This window comes from Equus asinus, chromosome 15 (genome assembly GCF_041296235.1).
Source record: "Equus asinus isolate D_3611 breed Donkey chromosome 15, EquAss-T2T_v2, whole genome shotgun sequence".
Lineage (NCBI taxonomy): Eukaryota > Metazoa > Chordata > Mammalia > Perissodactyla > Equidae > Equus > Equus asinus.
The window spans coordinates 14,616,347-14,638,565 of NC_091804.1; the positions used below are offsets into that span (position 1 = coordinate 14,616,347).

At 38.4% G+C, this 22,219-nt stretch overlaps 1 protein-coding gene across 13 annotated transcripts in view; it reads right to left on the bottom strand.

The window, feature by feature from the left end:
* Nucleotides 1-1,228: 1,228 nt before the first annotated feature.
* The window catches only part of PLCB4 (phospholipase C beta 4), a 381,489-nt gene continuing 360,498 nt past the window's right edge, over nt 1,229-22,219 (bottom strand). For 12 of the 13 annotated variants that reach the window (XM_070485568.1, XM_044747972.2, XM_070485577.1 and 9 more), the window contains 8 exons: nt 18,605-18,720; nt 17,240-17,315; nt 15,335-15,510; nt 12,573-12,674; nt 8,500-8,557; nt 7,982-8,068; nt 4,926-4,962; nt 1,229-2,734 (listed from right to left, as the gene is read on the bottom strand). In XM_070485568.1, coding sequence (XP_070341669.1) covers nt 2,646-2,734; nt 4,926-4,962; nt 7,982-8,068; nt 8,500-8,557; nt 12,573-12,674; nt 15,335-15,510; nt 17,240-17,315; nt 18,605-18,720 — 741 coding nt within the window. In that variant the 3' untranslated portion in view covers nt 1,229-2,645. The remainder of the gene's footprint in view (nt 2,735-4,925; nt 4,963-7,981; nt 8,069-8,499; nt 8,558-12,572; nt 12,675-15,334; nt 15,511-17,239; nt 17,316-18,604; nt 18,721-22,219) is intronic. The other variant, XM_070485569.1, reaches the window with a different exon arrangement.

Below are 22,219 nucleotides of genomic sequence, written 5' to 3' on the forward strand. Positions count from 1 at the left end.
TCTATAAAATTGCAGGCCTCCTGGAGAAACCGCCACGGCATTGGAACAGCATGGCGCTAGTAGCTGACAAAGGGGCAGAGGAGGTATTTAAATGATGGACCTGAACTAGCACTTCTGGGTCCCCCACAGCCCACAAAGATCCAGAAGTTCCTGTTTATCTCAGAAGAATGCTGGAATGAACTGAGTCTGGAATGAAGACTGGGCTGAGCAGGGACCTTGGGACACTGGGATGGAAGGGCCCACTTCGCAGAGCTGCAGTGCAGTTAGGACAGTGCAACAGCAGGGAGACAGATGCTCCTCTCCACTGCCAGAGGACACAGGAGCGTCCCCTTACGCCCAGATGCCAGCTAGGGAAAGAAGCAGGGAGACCTCTTGGACGGGGAGGGAACTCTAACAGGGATCTGACTTTGAAATGATTGAATATGCCTCTGAAGGAAAGTGTTTTTTAACGTGGAAGAGACTGGGTTACTTTAATTGGCATGATTTTTTTCTTTCATAAGTGAAAGTGCAGGATTTGAGTGCAATAGGAACTTACAATTGAAAATAAAACACATCTTTTGTTGTACATTTGAGCTGTGTGTACATTTTAAGCCTACTACGATGGAATCTTCCGGCGGGTAAGATGTCTCAAATACTGAAAGTAATCTGGGTGAAAGAAAAAACAAGCTCTGGATATAACACTGGAACAGAAATACTTTTGGTGGTGTAGGAGGATGAAAAGCCAGTGAAGAAATGATCAGAAAAATGGGAAAACTAAGGGCACCTCTCAGAAGCAGAGAAGAAAAGAGGCAAGTAATGGATTCAGTCAAGGGCTACAGAATGGTGAGCTTAGCTCTTGGAAGAAGCCATTCCATTTGATGAGGAGGAGCCATTCAGAATCTTTGAAAATTGGCCATCCAAATGAGGTGCTATTTTAAAGTCATAATTTTTCATGGGCTGTTAGTGCTGAAAGATACGTACTGTAACCCCACTGTCTTACATTCCAAGGAAATGTGGAACCAGAGAAACTTCTCAGAAGCCAGTCCAAATTGTAAATATGAGAAAAAGAAAAACAAGGACCTTTCATTTGGGAGTCAACCGGTATCAGCCTATTTTGTGTCACTTGGGGGAAAAAGTGTGTTGTGGGTATGAATAAGCCTCCTTTGAAAATAATGAAGAGATCATTTGTGGAAACGGCAAAAACGTTACTGGAAAGCATCCTTGGGAGCAAATACTCTGACAGGTTCAATGTGTTTTAATTTTTTATTAGAGAAGTTGGAAGTTTAGTTTCAATATTGACGGTAACATAATTTTCTCTGCTTTGTTCAGAGGAACACACAGAATCAGTTTGTACAAGCATATACAACAATTCAGTTGGTGTTCTGTGTCCTACAATCAGTAATCTGATTAGTTCTAGACTACCAGGTTTCCATGCGCTCCTCTTGGCTTTGGCGGCATGGCTCCATTCCCAGCGGAATACTTCTCATGCACTGTCTGCCACACAACTACAGCAGGCTTAAAGACCATGCAGATTAACACTGTAGCAAATTGTCTTGATATTTAACAGACATAAAAAGGTTATTTCCTGATATGAAATTCTGAAAATCTGCATAAATATTTTTGTGTAAAATTAAATTAGTTATGTATTTTTTTGAAACTAGAACTTGAAGTATCAAGAATGCCCACATAATTCATATACACATATATATAGACTTCTTCATTATGCGAAAAGTCTTGATAGTCAAATTATATTCTGTGCCATACGTTTATTGAACCAGTATTTATTTGGCGTTAGGTTAACTGTGCCTGCACGGATTAGTCTTAATTGGTGCTTGTGCATCATGCAAACATAGTTCTAGGATTCCTGTTTACTAGTCTTTTCATGTGGCAATACTTAGATGATTTTGCTCTATAACAGTGTGAATTAGGAGTATAAATACTTTATACATGGTCACATTTACAAACGTTTGCCAATAACCACTTCACGATCTTTATGGTGTAATAGTGAATTGTAGTATCTGGAATCAGCAGAAGCAATTCCTATAAAGCAAGGTCAGGTGTAATGTGCCTAACAGAGTTCTCCTTTGAGTACTGATGACTTTTGGCACAGGTACACTGTTCTATTTTTCTATGGTTCTAATAATTTCCACAACTTTTACAGGAAATTAGCTCCTTATGGCATGGTAGAGACATGGCACTTACTGATGAGGTAACTTAGCTGTAGAAAAATTCTGCAAAATTATTTGTTTAGCAGATCACCACTTCTGCTGATGAATTTGTAAACAGAGTTGGGTTTTTACTAGTGCATGCGCTCGCTATTAAATTGCTAATGCACTATTTTTGCTGCAGCTCAAACATGTCCTAAAGCATCACAAAGCAGAGTTGTGAACACCAAGCTCATTGACTTGTGATGGGATTTTATGGCAAACATGTTTAAGTTGTATTGTCAGTGGTTAAATTCTGCCTTACTGGAATAGTCAGTTTTGTGGATTTGTAGCTACTTGTGGTTGGCCAAGGAAATTCAATATCCCAAAGGTTAAATCTGTGGTTTCAGGTAACGTCTTGTCTACACACAAAAGGAAACACAAAGGACAACAGCTTTCTTCCATGGAATTTGTGTCCAGAAGTTTGGTAGTGATCTTTTGATGCTGCGTGCTTTTGCTGTGTCAGTTTGCGTTTTGGAGTTTCATACTACTGTTGCTGGTCTGCGGTCCATCTCGGCTTCCAATTTCACCATCTGCTGCATCTCCTTCGCCTGTAACATCAGAAACATGGCCTTACAGGTTGAAATCCTTTCCTGAAGGCATGTAGCATCCCTGGCCTCTTTTCTCCCATGAAACTGATGCTGTCACTATGTCCTTGCTACTCAAAGTTTAGTCCACAGACCAACAGTATCAGCATAACCTGAGACCTTATAAGAAATGCAGAATCTTGGACTCCACCCCAGACCTACTGAGTCTGAATCTGCATTTTAACAAGACCCTCAGGAAATTTTTATGCACATTAAAGTTTGAGAAGGGCTGGTCTACACAGTGCCAGGAAAATCATTTGAAGAGAGGCTGAGCCAGTCACTCGGTATTTAGACTATGTCATGTCAAAATGTTTGATTTAGTTTCTACAGACTACCATGTTGCCTTGACTATGTATAGATAATTTGATCACTTTTAGAATAAGTGTTGCTTGTACACAATTTATTCCCCAAGTAGCCTAAAATTTAATTAAAAGTAATTCCCTCAGACTCTAACTGACAGAGAAGTTTAGGTGGGAGTATATCACATTGGTTTGGCTGGAGTATCCTGCAAGTAGAACATTACAGGAAGATGTATGGTTCTTGGAATCCTATCGTCCAAAAACTATGCCTATGGGCTTTCACTTCTCTGCGGTAATTAATTTGTTATAGGCTACCCCAGGAAGGAAGCCATGGTGACTTCAATCTTGTGAATTAAGACTGTCACGAAGACAACCAGCTGGTTTGGGAGGTAGAGAGGTGTCAGATGCGGGGCAGGTTCTGGTGACAAACAGTTGCTTAGCAATGAGGGAAAATCTATGGGTTCATTTCAACTCTTACTTTCCAATTAAATGCTTTTGCCCAATCAACACATATATCTTTTGGAGGAACAATAAAGTTCCCTTGTCCTCTTTTAGTGACACATCACTTTGAAATAAAGGACATTTAAGAATAGAAACATGGATATACAAAGGCATAACTCAGAGAAGGACTCAGAAGTGCTCTGATGTTACTATTCGTGTCTGCTTAGGTACTCCAACTACATGGAAGGTCAGTAGGAGGGTTTGATCAACTCTGGGGATCATACATGGGTATCTGAATGTCCCAAATGAAGTCCTGTTACAAAATTAGTTTAACCCATGGACCATAGTGATTTCTTTCCTCTTCTGATTTTTATATTTGGCTTTCAATTTCATTTTGGTGAGGATGGATATAATAACACCAAAGAATACTATCTTTCAGCTTACATTTGAGAAGGATGGATCCCTCTACCCAGATATTTTTTTATGCATAAAGTATAGTAATACTCTAATAGAGAAATGAAGAAATGGAGAAAAATATACAAACATGAAACTATGACACAAACAGTATTTATAAGAGATGACAGTGAAACATTATTAGCTCTGGAAATCAAATACTTTTATGTTCAATAATAGTAATAAAGGATTCCCTATGCTTCTCCCCTTTAGCATTTAAAGACAATGTCGAACACAATTTAGAAGGAAGAATCACATGACACTAAAAGATTATTCCAAGAGCCACATTCTCATATGAGCATGACCGTTCATCCCGATTTGCCAGAGACTGTTCCAGCTTATGCCTGTAGTCCTGGCTAGTAAGCAGTCCAGTGCCCCTTTTCACTCTCAAAACTATCCTGGTTTGGACAATCAATTATACAGTCACTTTACTTATGAGGGGTGATTAGGGTCCTTGGCAGACCTGATCTAGCAGAAACCATGACAAGAGTCATTGTATAATAACATTGTATAATGTTCTGCACGCAGACCATAACTCTGTCATTAAAAACCATCAATGAACTTTTAGTGGGGTGCTTTAAAAATTAATTGCAGTCACTTTAATGTTTGTGGGAGAGCTGACTCTGTGACCCAGCCTTAGCTGTGGCCAGTTCGGATGACAACCATATGTCACTGTTCTTGATGCCTGGCTCTGTCTGCATTAGCGTGACTTGAGTTTTCCAGGTCTGCAATGGGTAATGCTGGCTAAAACTCTGTCAGAAATAATTCTCTAAGGAATTTGGGCATTTCGATTTCAATATTATATCAGAAATCCAAGCATGAAATAATCAAGCTTTTAACTCCAAACCCTTGAGATATTAATTAGTTATGACCAGATGTGAATCATAAATGGATCTGCACCGAGGATACTGACATAGTGGAGAAGGAAAGCAATGTCTTGCTTATCAGAGTTTCGGTCCTACCTTGCGTTTGGGACACTGCATGACAGGATTTCAAAAGCTGTTTGTACAAAAATAGTAATGTCAAAATTGAGTCATACATACAAAACAAATAAAATAAATGAATACTGAAGTGAATTTGAGAAATGAATGCAAAACCATATACAGAAAAGCAAAAAGCTAAGAATAAAACAGCAGTGACAAACTTCCCCCGAGTTGACCTCAACAGAAAAAAAGAACAAAACAAACAACCAATGCCTACTGACCCAGACTGCACCTCTGTACTGCCGCAGTGAGCAGGGATCCCTCCCTCTAGAAGACCCCTCACCTCTGTTGATTAAATGATAGGACTGATGACAAGAATCAATTTTTAAAACTTGGGTGTGACAGTCATGGAGCTGTGAATGTTTGAAATGGTACACATCAAGAAGGATGAGATACTGTGTGGCTGGGAGGTCCACAGGAAAATTAAATCGGAAAAACATCCTTGACCTTTAGGGTTTTAAATGAATAATTGGCTGACCAAGTAGACAAGGCCATTAGGTGGCTTAAAAAGGACACAGGTTAGGATCCAGAATCAAGACCAAAATATATTAAAACTTGAGTTGTTTCCGCCAGTGCCCTCAGCACTGGTCTAGTTAACTAAGTAAATCCATTCCACGCTTTGCTTTGGGGCGACTGGGAGCACTCATAGTGTAGAATGGCAGGAGAGCAGTAAGAAGCCATAAAGGGAGAGATTAAGGGGGAATGTTAACATTAATTTATCTTTGGCTTAGAAACAGAAAAAGTCTTGGGGTTTAACAATGGTTTGGGTGATTGTTATAAAAGTTTGGGATTGTCTGGAGACAGGGAACTGTTTTCTGCCAATGAAAGGTTTAGTTGGTCATGAAGGGAGCCCTCCTACATAGCTCCAGACCTTGCCTATTAGGAGGGAAAAAACGGAGTCAGTGTTTGTATCTTTTGCCCTGTGCCTAAGACAGTGTTTTCACACACTGAGTAACAGTGAATTGAGAGCTCTCTGACTTTTAAAATTCCAAATATGTATATATATATATTTATGTATTAGAAAGATCTGGGATTAAATTCGTTATGGAAGAGGCCATATTTGTAAAGCAAAGCTTAACACAGAAATTCAAGTCCACATTCTACATTTGCCGGAAGCATCAATATATCTTGAATTTCTTTTCATTGAATCCCATTAAATCTTCATCAAGTCTCAAGCCTTCTCGTGTTCTGTGCTTTCTTAAGCTTCTGTGACTCCAAGTATCAGTTGTGGGTGGTAGACATTACTTATGACATATTGAAAGGCATTATATGAATTTTTGGAACAAAAAGCCACTATCCTTCCAATATGGTCAAATCAGTACAATTATCACTAATCCAATATCTTAATGCAAGAACTCTGGTGCTGTTTGAATTATCCATGTATGGGGATAAAAGTTCACAGTGATTTTTTTTTGTGTACTTTGGTTCTGAGACCAAAACCACTAGGTAACTGTCTTCTCTAGCTCTGAAACACACCACCATTGTAGTGATGAGTCATTTTTAGCACATTTATATTCTTTAGTCAAACTTGTTGCTAAGCAACACAACAATTTCTAAGTAGTTTCTTAATTTAGTTAACTGAAACATCACTGTGCCTTACCTTCATTGTGCCTTCTTCTAAGGCAGCCTTACCCCCACCCAGCCCTGAATCACTGAAGTAGATTCTAATGTTTTGGAGACGGTGGCTTTCGCCTTATTCATATTGTCATTTTCTCCCCAGGAACACTTTCTGAGCAGTGCTTTAAGAGCAAAAACATAAGCTAGGTAACTTGAACCAGAACGTGATGTATCTATGAGTTGGTCAAATGAACTGGACCCATGGGACAATAAACATCTATTGTTCCTCTGGGGATCTGTGGACTGTTCATGAATAGAAGCATTTAGCTAAAAAGGAAATGTGAAACATAACTCAGAAGGATGTTGATGAATAACACTTCTATCCACTAAAAAGTCAAGAATCTGAAACCAGAAGTTGGATTTGTTACCCAATTGCAATACAAAAAAAAGATTTTATGGTTTTATTTTCGCAAAGGTACCTTTTAGTGTAATTCCTACTTAAGTGTTCTTCAACGGAAGCCATTTAGTCTGAAAAATATACTTAAATAGGATTGCCTTATAGATGGAGGGAAATAGGAAAGAACAATGTAGTACAAGTATGTATTTCATCAAAACCTCTTTATAGTTTCTAGATGGAAGTAAATTATCTAGAAATAACAACTTCCAAACCAGCTATATCTGAAGAGCGAAATTTGAACTGAGATAGACTGAATTTTAAACTGCAGCTGAGGGTCATTTGGCTATCTACGCTAGAGGCATTTCCATCACATTGAAATGAGACTGTGGATGGCTGATGGGCTACAGCCCATTTGCGATGGAGCCCACCTGCCCTCCGCTTTAGGTAAACATCCATTTATCTTGGTGTTGGTATATGCCTGATGGCCTCACTAAACAGTTGGATTTTGGATAACCCTTCTTATTTGCGTGTACTTTTTAATTTAGTGTTTTGCCTTGCTGGGAAAACGCACCCAGAGTATGGCATCCACTTTATGGGGTTTGTAGAATTACGGCGGCTCATGACTTTAGGTCCTGCTTGTAAGCCCTAAGAAAGTTTTATAACTTCATTTTTAGATTGAGATTGAAAATAGGTGCTTTCTCTCGTTTGCTCTTAAATATAATATCACTTGCTTCTAGGTTACAAATTATAAAACTCTAAATGAAAATGGAGAAGTCCTTTATAACCTTTGTTTTCTCCTCTCAGTAATGTCATTCTTAGAATCCCCATAATCTCAAATGATCACTTTTGATTCTTTTTTCCCCATGGCCACATTCCTCTCCCGCTTCAAAAAAGAATACTTTCAGTTCATGTTGGATGAATTGGGGAAAATACAGTAATAGGCACCAAATTTTTCCAGCCACCTTTCCATGTCACTACTCAGGTCACTGGCTGTAGCAGAAGGGTCACTGTGGGCCGTGGCATTTGCCTCCCAAAGCTGGCTGGCAGCCTACGTTTTTTTTATGCTTTTTAGGTGAAATACCTGCTCATTCTGTTTCTCTAGGAATTCTAGGTGTTCAAGCTGGACTTTTTTCAGCTGATCCATTTCTTTGGACTGTTTCATTGCGAGCTGCCAAAAAAAAAAGAAAATTCAGATGAACTTCAGGTTGTAATCTTAAAACTTGTGGATGAGGAATGACTAGTAAGCTTACCATTTAAGTAAGGGAGATAATAATAATAAAAAAGAAATAAAAGTAGCTGAAAACTAGGAGAGTTTAAACCCATAATTCTTATTGGGAAGATGTTTCCTGCCAAAATCTTAGAAAATAACAGAGTACTTAGGCATGATTAAAACCTGGCTTCATTTTCTGTATAAAATGGTGCCAAATAATTACCTTAAAGACTTTAGGAGAGATTACTTTAGCTTTCAGGGAGCGATTAGAATGTTTAATGTACAGAAAAATCAAATTAAGCAAATGAGCCAGAAGTCTGATATCTAAGGATGAGTTATTGTTTACAGTTTTTAAAGGAAGAGTGCCAAGAAAAGTATAAAATACTTACTCTCTTTCTTTCTTCCAGAAACTTTTTAGTATTGCTGCTGTTTAACTCCCTGACTCGCCTAAAAGCAACAGGTACAAATGACAGTTGGTATGACATCGAATGGAATTCACATAATATTAACTATGAAAGAGTTATATTCCAGTTAATTATCTGGATGTGATCATCACTTCCTTTTTATTTTTATTATGGAATTTTGAAACATACAATGTACCAAGAAAAATATAAATAACATCTGTGTAGCCATCACTCAGATTAGTCAATACTGATATTTTGCCATGCTTGTCTCATATTTTTAAAAGAAACAAAGTGTTACAGATATAATTAAGCCCCCTTTGTCTTCTCCCTGATTCTGTTTCTCACCCTTCTCTCTCTCCAGGTCTAACCACTATTCCGAATTTGGGTGGACCTTCCCATCCATGTTTTAATATCTTTATTACACATGGATATGTCCACATGTAATATATACAAGTGCTTCTTATACTTTCACATGCATACAAATCACCTGGAGATACTATCAAAACACAGATTGCCAGGCAGAGGGTCCGATTAAGCAGGTCCGGGGCGGTCCTGAGATTCTGCATTTCACAAGCTCCCAGGTGATGTGGATGCTGCTGGACTATATTGTTCTGTATGTTTTCCAAATTTACCTAAATGGTAACATAGTCTGGGTTTCCTTCGATAACTTATCACTTAGCCTTATGTTTTAGAGGTATAGCAATGTTTCAAACTATTCCATTATTTTCATCTGCCGTATGGATTTTTCCATTTATGAATAGACTACAATATTTCCATTTTGCCATTAGTGAAAAGTAGGTTATTTCCGAACAATGCTACGATGATCTGGTGCATAGGGCCCTGCAATACTTGGCACACTAAGTATCTGGTGACTAAAGAAATGAATGAAATGCAGGGCATATCTTCTTGTGCATATGGGGGAAGATTCCTCCAGGTTGCATACCTTGACTTGCAGGTTGGTAGGGAATGAACAACTTCATCTTTACTCCAAAGCCCTTGTCCTAATTTGTACTCCCATTCATAGTATCTGGGTGCTACCCTTTCTCCACGTTTTCCCACTCTGTATATTGTCAGACATTCCCACTTTTGTGTTAACTGGTTGATTTCATGAAATGGCATCATGCTGTTGTTTCAGTTTGCATTTCCCTGATTATTGGTGAGGTGGAGTGTTCTTCATGACTGAATAGGCCTATAACTGATTGAATTTCTGTAATAGTTATTATAGGTCTATTCAGGTTTTCTCCTGTGTCAGTCAGTTTTAGAGATTTACATTTTTCTAGGAAATTGTCCATTCAATCTAAGTTTTCAAATTCATTGGTAGTATTGTAGTCTTGATTTTCAAAATTATTTATTGTATCTGCAGTTATTTCCCTTTTCATTCCTAATATTACTAATTCGTGCTTTCTCTCTCTTTTTCTTTTTGATCGGTCTTGCTGGAGGTTTACTGATTTTACTATTTGTTTCTAATAACAAGCTTTTGTTTTTGCTGATACTCTCTATTGCTTTTTGTTTTCTATTTCAATACTTTTCGCTTTTTAAATTTATTATTTCTTCCCATCTGAGATCTTTGGGTTCACTCTGTTTTTCTAATTTCATATCCTCTTTCAGTTTTTAGCTCATTAATTTTTATTTCTTTTAAAAATATAGCATCTAGGCTATAATTTTCACTGTAATATCACTTTAGCTACCTTCCTTTTCTGTGGTGAGAACATTTAAGATCTACTCTCTTAGCAACTTTCAAGCATATAACACCATATTTTTAACTATAGTCACCATGCTGTACTTTAGATCCCCAGAAGTTTTTACCCTTTAATCAGCATGTTCCTAATTCCTCTAGCCTCCAACCCCTAGTAACTACCATTCTAATCTGTTTCTATGAGTTTGGCTTTTTTTTAGATTCCACATATGTATGAGAGAGATCATACAGTATTTGTCTTTTCTGTGTCTGACTAATTTCACTTAGCACTTAGCATAATACCCTCCAGTTCCATCCATGTTGTTGCAAATGGCAGAATTTCCATCTTTTTATGGTTGTATAATACTCATATATATTATGTTATTATACATAGATATAATATATATAAAACATTTCCTTATCCATTAATCCATTGATGGACACTTAGGTTGTTTCTATGTCTTGCCTATTGAGAATAATGCTGCAATGAATACAAGGGTGCAGATATCTCTTCTCGATAGTGATTTCATTTCCTCTGGATATATATCCTGAAATGGGACTGCTGGATTATATAGTAGTTCTAGTTTTAATTTTTTGAGGAACCTCCATAGTGTTTCCCATGGTGGCTGTACAATTGACATTCCTCCCAACAGTACCCGGGGTCCCCTTTTATCCACATCCTTGCCAACACTTGTTACCTCTTGTCTTTTTGGTAATAGCCATTCTAACAAGTGTGAGGTGATATCTCACTGTGGTTGTGATTTGCATTTCCCTGATGCTTAGTGATGCTGAGCCTTTTTCAATTACCTGTTGGCAATTACCTGTATGTCTTCTTTGGAAAAATGTCTATTCAGATCCTCTGTCCATTTTTTAATTGAATTATTTGTTTTTTTGCTATTTTGCTACTGAGTTGTATGAGTTCCATATATATTTTGGATATTAACCCCTTATCTGACATATGGTTTATAAATATTTCCTCCCATTCCATATGTTGCTTCACTTTGTTGATTGTTTCTTTTGCTGTGCACTTTAACTACACATTGATAAACAGTGCCTGCATTGTCATCCAGTTATAAATATTGTGTAATTTCTGTTGAAATGTCTTCTTCGACCCAAGACTAGAAGTGTTTTTCAGCTTCTACGTCTTTCTTAGCTCTCTGATTATAAATTTTTAATTTTATTTCTCAGTAGTTGATTAGGTGGATACACACACACACACAGTGTGTATTTAGAAGGTAGCTATTTAGCATAGAGAAATTATTTTTGGAAAAACCAGCCATTTATAGATGGTTTAGAACCACCTACCACTGGATACAAAGTTATAACAAGGAAATTAAAAGACATTGCTAATTAAGTTATTACTAACTCAGAATTTAAGATAATTTGACCTCAACAGGACTGAAGTCCATGTTGCAACATATTTAAAAAATTGATTAAGAGCTATTCAATAATTAGCACATTTATTATGTTGAGTTCTATATTTCACTTTGGAGAGTCTAAAATAGTTCAAATTAATGAGGATTTGTTATGGCTGTAATATTTTATGTTTTTGAGCTAAAGTGGATGGTGTCATTTCTACATATATAAGGCCCTTAAAAAAAGTCCCTTGTCTGAGAATAAGATCCAGAGGACGGCCCTTTGTTTAAATAAAAAAGACCCAAAAATACCACAACATGATAGTACAAATAAGCATTGATTAAAATGAGTATTAATCTCTCTAGAGAGACACATATGACATTCCGCGTCAATTGGGAAATTTAGCCAAAGTGTTGAAAAGGCAATTCATTTCCAGGTCAAATTACTGTGGAATTCCATATCCCATTGCTGGCCCATGAATTCCAAGCCATATTTAATCCAACAAAACTTCAGCATGAGAATGCACTAGATGGTATTATGCTTTATACATTATCACATTTCAAGTTTAAAATTACTCATTATGGTTAATAACCGAGATGTGTTTTAAAAACCAATGAAATTGGGGTAGCTGGACAGCAACTGTAGCCTGTCTTTCTACATGCTGCTGGGAGAGCTGATCCATCCAGAATGGGCTTACACTTGAGTAGGTGAGATGCATGCAGAATGGCTCAATGGAATGCGGGAAGGGTATTTTGGAATTATATTTATTTTTATGCCATATTTTATACAATTTTGTGTGTAAATGAGTAAACATATATTGAATGTAAATTTATTTTACTGGTGGTAAATTGTTCTACAGCAATAATAATAAATCTTCAGAGCAGTTATAATAGCGGAGTTCTTAGTCAAAACCCACAGGGTTTTGTATATCTCGAATGTGAATACGTGCGTGTACACACACAAACGCTGTTGAGTCTATGTCTTCAAGTCGATGCTACACCCCCACAGTGAGCATCCTGAGACTTACCTTTCCCGTTCTGCTTTATTCTTGATAGATTTATCTTGGCTGATGGCCTTGCTATTTTCCATAGAAATCTTAGCCTGGTGTGCTCTCATTTCTTTGCTTTCCCTTTGCATTAAAAATAGACAGACAGGGAGAAGGGGGAATGGGGCGTTAGTGTTTCACGGGTACAGAGTTTCAGTTGGAAAAGATGAAAAAGTTCTGGAGAGAGTTGGTGGTAATGTTGCACGACACAGTCAATGGACTTAACGGCATATACTTAAAAAGGGTTTAAATGGTAAACTTTAGGTTATGGATATTTAACTTTAAAAGAAAAATGAAAAAATAAAAAACAAATCCCACATGTGACAGTAGGACTTGCTTCATGTTTTTTTCATTATTGAGCTCATTGAGTTATTTTGGATTCTGAGAAAAGGACAGAAGGAGCCTCAATCCATGAGGATGCTTCTCCCTGCGGCAGGGGGCCACCTAGCGTGAAGTAATGGTGATGGATGGGGAAGAAGAGACATTATGTTTGTCCATAACATACAAGGATTTTCCAGCTCTGCCTCATGTTTTTTGGGATCAGATGGGCCTGGAAGAGAGAGAGAGGACATTCGAACCCTCACAAGTGACCTTCCTGTTTTCTGACAGCCCATGGGCAAGAAGGGGCCTAAGCGGTTTCAAATGAGCACAGGAAGTAGAAAAAAGGATGTCTACAGTTGACTGTGCACTGTGTGTGCAAATGCATGTGTGCACATGGCAAAGACTGATATCTTTAGATTATTTAGGTGTACAGTAGAGGCATACAATTCAGAATACTCGAACGAATATTACTAACAAAGAATTTTTTCTGGACCCTATGGAGATCTCCTTGAAGCACTGTCTGGAAACGAGACACCAAGGAGTCCAGTGTTTGCGCCGCATCAAAGGGGATGGACAAGGCTGGAACGGAGAGTTCTTCAGTTAGTGACCTTTGGGTCACAGAGGCAGGAATCTGTACACAAACTCCCGGGCCCAAGAAAATGGCTCTCAATTTCTTCCACAACTTGGTAGTAAATTGACCATTTCTTTATTCACGCATTCAACATGTACTTATCAATGACCAAATGTTGCTGACAAGTGTTAAGAAGGCAAGATTTCAGCCATGAACAATAGCCATGATGGTGGAAAAAACCAACAACCAACAACCACGGGGTGCTTGAGAAAAAGCTTCAACACCGCTATTGCTTTGAATAATAGCCCTGCCATGGATTTTTTTTTTTAAGGTAAAGTAGTAATTAAGTTACGGTCTCCTCAAATGACTTCCCATGTATTGGCAGAATTGGTTTACTTTGTTTTTCTCTTTGGGACAATGCCTACTGTTGCGGGCTAATTTTTTTTTTATTCAACTACAAGAAAGGTTAGAAAAGAGTGTTTTATTCTGTGAAGTATCTTTGAATAAGGGTAGACATCTAAATTCTGGTATTGCAGCAATGGTCAAAGGCAGAGTGATGAACAGACCTTTCTGTGTACTGAATCAAGGGCGTGTCTAAGGGAAGAAAGAAAAGACAACTTCTAAACCTACACAATGAAATAGAATACTTTAAAATGGATAGAGTGTAGAAGATTATCCCACAGGAAACAGCACAGTACACATCTAGGGGCCCCAAAAGAGAATGGGAAACCATGGCAAAAACACATTATGTTCTTATGGCTGTATCTATCCCACCAAAATAAGGTTGGGAATTTGGGAATGTAACCAGATAATTTATGCAGTTAGCATTTGAAAAGTTTTTTGGTTGGTTTGTTTGTATAATGCTTCTATTTTCTACTCTTTTGTGTGTATCAATAGGCCCTAACTGTGGCATATGGTAGACACTCAGTGAGAAGTAAGCAGGCTGCCACAAAGCTGTGACAAAAAGATGTAATCAATATAAACACTCTTCTGTCAGGGGAAATGTCCAGCTCTCCATTTGCAGTATTTTATTTTTTATTTTTGGTGAGGAAGACTGGCCCTGAGCTAACGTCTCTTGCCTCTTTTTGCTTGAGGAAGACTGTCGCTGAGCTAACTGTGCCAATCCTCCTCCATTTTGCATGTGGGATGTCGCCACAGCATGGCTTGACAAGCAGTGCATAGGTCTGTGCCCAGGATCCAAACCTGTGAACCCTGGGCCACCAGAGCAGAGTGCGTGTACTCAATCACTAAGCCACTTGGCCAGCACCATTTGCAGTATTTTAAATGCAAAATTCAGTGTGCTGAAGTAGGGAGAGAGAAAAATGAATTGATACTTCTCTGCTGTTTCTTGATCAGGCCCTCTTTCTAAAATTCACAGATAAATAAAATCATGTAGAGAAAGTTGTCTCCACATTCAGCCAGTGAATGATCAGAAGCGATAACTCTAGGAGCTTAACTGGCTGCTCTTTATCTCCTTCTGTGCCTTTTCTTCCTGAAAGACTCCAGATCATGTGCAAAGGCCAGTTGTAGCCCCACCATTCTGTGAAGGCTCTGCGACCACTCCGGAGGCAGCAGAGCTCCTTCAGACTGTGACGCTTATTAGTATATATCATACACAATTTGTAATTTGACTTAATTTTCATGTGTGTTGATATCTTGCCAACACTTGTAAGCCCTCTGATGGCAGAAGCCATTTCTTACAGTTCACCTTGCTCACGCTGACTGTATGATATGGTATACACAAAAGCTCAGTATTATATGTCACATTGATTTTCCTTACTGCCTTGGCTCACACACACGATTAGTCTCTATAAACAATTAGAGTTTATTCCGGAGACGGGAACCCTCCTACCTGTCATGGGACAGTTTTAGCTGCTGGGTTTGCTGCTCGTGGGCACTGATCAGGAGCTTTCTCAGCAGCTCGCACTGCTGGCTGAGGTGCAGGTCCCGGATTTCTTGCTCCTCAGCACTGTGGGTGTTGATCATTTCTGACCACTCCTTTGTGTGCTGGGCCACAATCTCTTTGACCTGTGTAGGAAAAGGGGGATGGTGCCACCTGGAATTCTCATATATTAGCTATGAACTGTAGGCAGAGTATTAGTTATGTATTTCAGATCCCTCCCACCAATACCTATAACCTGCAAAAAACAAATGGGAATCAGGATGTCATAGCTTATTAAAATAAATTAATCACTTTAGCTCTAAATATTTAACCATAATCTGTTATTTCACTGCCTAACTTGCCCACCTCCCATTGTCTGGGCCTCGGGCTCCTTTACCGATTCCATCAGAATTCTCTGCATCACGGCATGCATTTCCAGCTTCCCTTCCACAAGGCCACAGGTCTGAATAGACACTCTGCGTTCTTCTAGTCCCAGATCGTGACTTATCGTGTCAACCCTAACAACTGCTGGGGAAGAAAGCGATGCTAGAGTCTATTTCTCCACCTCCTTGAATCTGGCTGACCTCGAGACTTGCTTTAGCCATGAGACAGGGGCAAATGTGATGCAAGCAAAGGTTTGGGAAGTGCTCACCCTTTGCTATGCCTGGAGCCCTGAGGCTACCTTGTGATGGAGCCTGTGCCAGCCTACCGGAGGATGAGAGGTCATGTAGGAAAAAGCCACCAGCAGCCAGCCTACCACAAGATATCTGAGTAAGGCTATCAATCCCAGCTGACTGGAGACACAGGAATGAACCCAGAAAAAATCAGTAGAAGAACCACTCGGTTGAGTATAGCCCAAATTCTGACCCACTGAATTGTGAGCTAATAAATGGTAGTTGTCTTAAGCCACTCAATTTTGGCATGGTTTATTATGCAGCAAAAGCAAATTGGTACAGTTGGAAGGTTTCTACCATCCCATTTATAGAAAGCATCTAAAAATCATGGCATGTTGCTCAGTCATTACTTCTCAAACATTCTAGTTTAGAAGAGAGAAAGAGAAAGTGGGGAACAGCTCTCAAAGACACGTGGCACACTGCCTCTATAGATTTTGAGGCAGAACAAACACAACCCACAAAGCACCAAGGAGAACTTCAGCTTGAACAGCATGGCTGGCCCATGTATGTGGAGGGTCACTGAGCCGGATGATGGAGCTGCAAGCACACATATGGAGGCTGGCTGGTTTGACGAAAAGCTATAGCTGGGAGCTTTCTTTAAAAGTTTTTTTTCTTTCCTTTTCTAACCAATATTGCTGGAAGAATTATTTGTGTTCTTGACTGGAACTCAGTGCTTAGTGCCCTAAATGTCCACAAACTTAATTAAGGTCCCCTAAGCTCCCATTTTCTTGTGTTTTTTGGGAAATAGGAGTAATGAAGCTCATCTCCTAGAATGTCAACTCATGATTTTTTTCTCATCTCTAATTTCCACAGCAAATTTAGGATGGAGCAAGTATCAGAGTTACTCAATCCACAAGTTGGGTGGTTTTCTGTCATATGTTTAATGTTACGTCTATAGGGAAGCATATTCTGTATTTTATACAGTATTTCCTTTTAGTCCATTTATTGTTTCATTTGACGTCTCTGAAGCAGACAACTTGGATATTGTTAGCATATTTCTACAGATGAAGAAAAAAATGTTCCATGAAATGGCTCTTTGTAAAGCCAGTGAGTCTGGAACAAATGTGGACCCCTGGATCCCTCGGCTTCCCAGACTGGCCCCAGGCTACTGTTATTTCTGATTTATACTATGCATATGGCTTCTAAAAAATTACAAAGTATCTTATGCAAGTTGCTGCTGTAAAAATAGGCATTTTCTTACCTTAGATTTGTGATCTGATGTCAGTGTCTGAATTTTAATTTCTGTTTCTTTTTTCATTTCAAGACAATTACTTCCCCTGAAAATGGAAAATTGCAAATGCATGCCAGATGTTAGATATCTTCCCATTCTCACGGGCCTTTGCTTCAAGGCTTTCTGATGAAGACAATCTGTTCATCAAACATAGGATGCCATACCTCATTGGGCAACATCAGTTTTTCAAGTAATACACACACCTTACAAAATATCTGTATCATGATTACTCAATTCAACCAGTTCACAAAGAGACACTTCAGACCTAACAATTATTTCATTGGGAAGGGTCTGTTGTCACAGTTTCCATTTTGGTTTCTGCTTTTCTTCAAGCTATTTTTCATTTATTCAATAAAATATTATTTGGAATGAAGACTGGAAAATAGGTCCTCAGCCTTGAAGTGAATTTTTAATCCTTTTTGTTTGTAAAGCCAAATTTTTGTCTTTTACAAATGCCAGCAAGAGAGAAAATAGCATTTCTTGGCATCACAGGGTAATTTTTGCTTCTTATTCTATTGTGAGCAGGAAATATATACTAGGCAATTTCCCAGCAACCATTATTGCTTATTTCAGTGATTATTTTTTTTTCCTTTGAATTATCCATATGATTGGTGAAACCAGAATAAGTCCTGAGCCTCTGTCTTCAACATATACGCTCTGATTTATTATGGTCTAAGTTAGAATGCTTCATTATATTATTAATTGAGAATGTCTCTGCGAGAAGCATTATTCTAAAAATGCTAGGTCTCTCATCAAATCTAACACTTCTCAATGGCTGGCACTGAGTATGTTTTCCCTCTAGTCTGTTATTCAGTGAGCTTGCAGCATTATGGAAACAATCTCCTGGCTTAATTCTAGACAAAATCCTTCACAGTAAAGGCAATGATAGGTTTTATTCAACAGTCTTATCTATTGGCATAAGCTAAGGATTCTTATAATACTAAAAATCAAGATTGCATTCTTTTCCTCAGGTGCATCAACCTTATTATGTATTTTCTGGCTATACAAAATATTTTTTTTTTAATTTTCTCTACTCAACTTTACCTTGTCCTTCCTTCTCCCCCTGTTCACCTTAAACATACCTGAACGGCAAACCCATGAGAGACATAATTATTACGTCATTAACCAACAGCTGTAGAACTTGAATAAAGCTCCCTTTTCTACTTCAATCACTCCCTTCAGCTGAATGAGTCTCCTCTTTTCCAGGAATCATTTTTAATGATGAAAACACAGTCAAGATTAAGTTCTTCCTTGCCCTAAACGGGCAGCTGAACTATGGGAAAAGACAAAACATAAAAAGGCAAGAAGCCTCCAGAAGGAAATAAACACTGTTACCCCTTCTTCTTCATTGCCTTCTCTAGGATTTTCTCATGAGTCGACTTCTCTTTGTCATACTGTGCCACGATTTTGTCAACTTGCGTGCAGTGTAACTTTTGCATGGTACTGTGTTCCTGAATAAGAAGAATTTGCAGTTAGGAGTTGGACTTTCAGTGTGGTTGATAAACTTTACCCTTTGCTAGGCTGGCATAATTTTCACCAGCTTTTCCAGTCTTGGTTTGGAAATCAACAAGTAACCAAGTCTGGGAACTAGAAGGACTTCCAATCTCCTACCCAACACAAGAGTTTCTGGTACGTGGGTATTCTCAACAAGGAAGTCTCCAGCCTCAGACTCATGACCATGCCAGCCTCGAAAGGCTGCCCTTGCTCACCATTGGGCAGCGTCAATCATTTCAAAGTCCTTTCTTCTATACATACATTTCTCCATAGAACTTCCAGTCATCCATCCTTGTTCTGCTGACAGAGCCACCTAATTAGCCTACTTCCACACATTGGTCCTCAAATACCCAAGTCTAGCTGCCATATTTATTGTCTTTTATATGCTAAATATAACTATGTGTCATGTGACACGGCTTCTAAACACTGGGCACACTTTGCAGGGGCTTGGATACCATCACTACACAATGAGAATTGCCAGTGTGGTTGTCACTATCAACTGATTTCAAATACCCATAACTTGATATTTTCACTGGTTTCCTGATCTAGATGCATTCATGAGGATGACACAGTGTTCAGGAGCTCAGGCCTTCAGTTTTACAGATATTTAAAATATTTTCCCATGTGCTTCATTTGATCACTGAAATTGGGGCTGCAATGCTTAGAAAATAAGTATTTCTCTATAGACATTATTTCCTCCTGATAATCTGGCCACAGCTAGTGATTTACCTGAAATCACATTTCCCGAGCTGCTCAGCCCTTCAAACATAGAGGAAATCAGTAAAATCAGTGACACCCAACTCTAAATGATACACGATGTTACAGCGTATTCTTACTCTTGAGAAACTTAGAGAAATGGGGTGGTATGTAAGACTGGAATGCATAGATGTTATTCATGTTATATAACCCCCCTCACAGTCAGATTTCCTTTTGCTTGTCGTTTTTTTTTAAAGCGAGTGACAATTAAAAAAATTAATTTTCTTCCTAAGGGAGGCTCGACTTGAAGCAAACCTAATTCGTGAACATCTTTAAAAGATTTCATAAAATATAAATGGGGAAGGGATTTCTAACTTTACTAAGATTTACTTAATTTCCCAGTGCTGTTAGTAAATTAATATAGGACTTGATCTGTCAATCATTTATGCATAAATTCTTCAGAAATGCATTGGTGCACAAGGTCCCAGCATTCTTGCCCAGCGGACACATGCCTTTGGGAGAAGGCCTGGAGGAGGGTGTTCTGGGAAGGTTCCCAGAACAGGAACTGATAATGGAGACAACTGAGGTGGTCTGAGGTGATGTTATCTTGCTGTGGATTTGGGGTCAGAGAATTATATGTAACAATGTCTTGCTTAATTTGTGGTTAGAACCATCTCATAAATCTAGTCATATCACTAATGTGTGTGCACTTTTGTGTTATAAACACATTTCTGTCAGGGGTTCTGCAACGTGGCATTGGGTTAAGGATGTGGGTTCTTCAGTCTCCAATCCCGGGACAAGCTACTTAACCCTCTCAGTCTGCTCACCTTTATAACTGCAAGAGTAATAGCTACTTTATACGGTTGTTAGGATCAAAATTCAATACAATATAATTCATATTTCAAATGCCTGTTATACCTTATTCAAAATTTAGTGACATAAACCTATTTATACTATGTATTCAATACTCATGATAATATACAGAGAGTGACTTGGGATAAGGGACAGCAACCATAATAATTAAATCAATAAACCTTTCCTCCAAGCTTAATCTCCTGTCCCAGGAATAGACTAACACACTGTGTATCCTTATTTGAATGGCTTTAACTACCCTTGCATTGCCATGGAAAAAAAAAAAACACTTACTAAATGGGCAAAAGATCTGAACAGAGATTTCTCCAAAGAAGATATACGGATGACCAACACGCATATGAAAAGATGCTCAACATTATTAGTTATCAGGGAAATGCAAATCAAAACTACAATGAGGTATCACCTCACTCCAGTCAGAATGGCTATAATTAACAAGACAGGAAATAACAAATGCTGGAGAGGATGTGGAGAGAGGGGAACACTTGTACACTGCTGGTGGGAGTGCAAACTGGTGCAGGCACTATGGAAAGCAGTATGGAGTATCCTCAGAAAATTAAGAATAGATCTACCATATGATCCAGCTGTCTCACTGCTGGGTATTTATCCAAAGAACTTGAAAACACAAACGCATAAAGATACTTGCACCCCTATGGTTCATTGCAGCATTATACACAATAGCCAAGACTTGGAATCAACCTGGGTGCCCATCAAGGGACAAATGGATAAAGAAGATGTGGTATTTATACACAATGGAATACTACTCAGCCATAAGAAATGATGAAATCCAGCCATTTGTGACAACACGGATGGTCTTTGAGGTTATTATGCTGAGTGAAATTAGTCAGAGGTAGAAAGTCAAATACTGTGTGATCTCACTCATAAGCAGAAGATAAAAACAATGACAAACTAACACATAGCAATGGAGATTGGATTGGCGGTTACTATAGGGGAAGGGGGGGAGGGCAAAAGGGGTGATTAGGTTCACATGTGAGGGGATAGACTATAATTAATTTTGGGGTGGTGAACATGATGTAATCTATACAGAATTTGAAATATATTACGATGTACATCTGAAAGCTTAAAAAAAAAAACCAACTTACTAAAACACCCTACTACCAGTCTTCCTCCTGAGATTTAGAAATCCTCATGCCTATCTAGCACATGTGTTAATTTTCCTGGGCAAATAAATAAGGGGCTCTGTGTAAATTTACATAAAAAGATATTAGAGGGACCACATTCCTATGTCTGTTGCAAATATCATTGAAAGGAGGATGGAGAAGATTGTTTCTTTAAATATTCTAATAAAGCACAGGAAAAGGAGAGGCTTGGAGACTTAGAAGTAAGCTGATACAGGCCATTTCTTAAGGAACCATTCTGGTGAACATATTAACTCAATTAGATATGAGGAATGAGGCTGTTTGTACTATAAAGGTATTCATGATGGATTCACATCTATAAAATATGCTCTACAAGAGCAGGAGAAGTCTTCTTGTTCACTAGTACACAGCACAAAGCTTGGTACAAAACACATGCTCAATAAAGATCTGTTGCATGAATAAAAAATTAGCATGGGAAAGTAGCAAGAGGATTCCAGTCCGGGCTCAGTCAATAATAAGCCAGCCAGCAGCTTTGTTTAACATATATAAATCTTTCCAGGCCTCAACTTCTTTATTAGAAAACTGAACAAGATCTGTTTGCCCACCCTAATTCATGGAATTGTGATGAGCTGCAAAGTTATCTAATGTATGTAGAAATAATTTCAAAAATTAGAAGCATATTGAATTAAAATGATTATAGTTAATACAAATAAGAAGAAAGCTGGTCTTGAAAAATTATCCGTGTTTCCTTCTGTGCTCAAAATGCTATTCCCTGTGTGGTAGGCAGTGA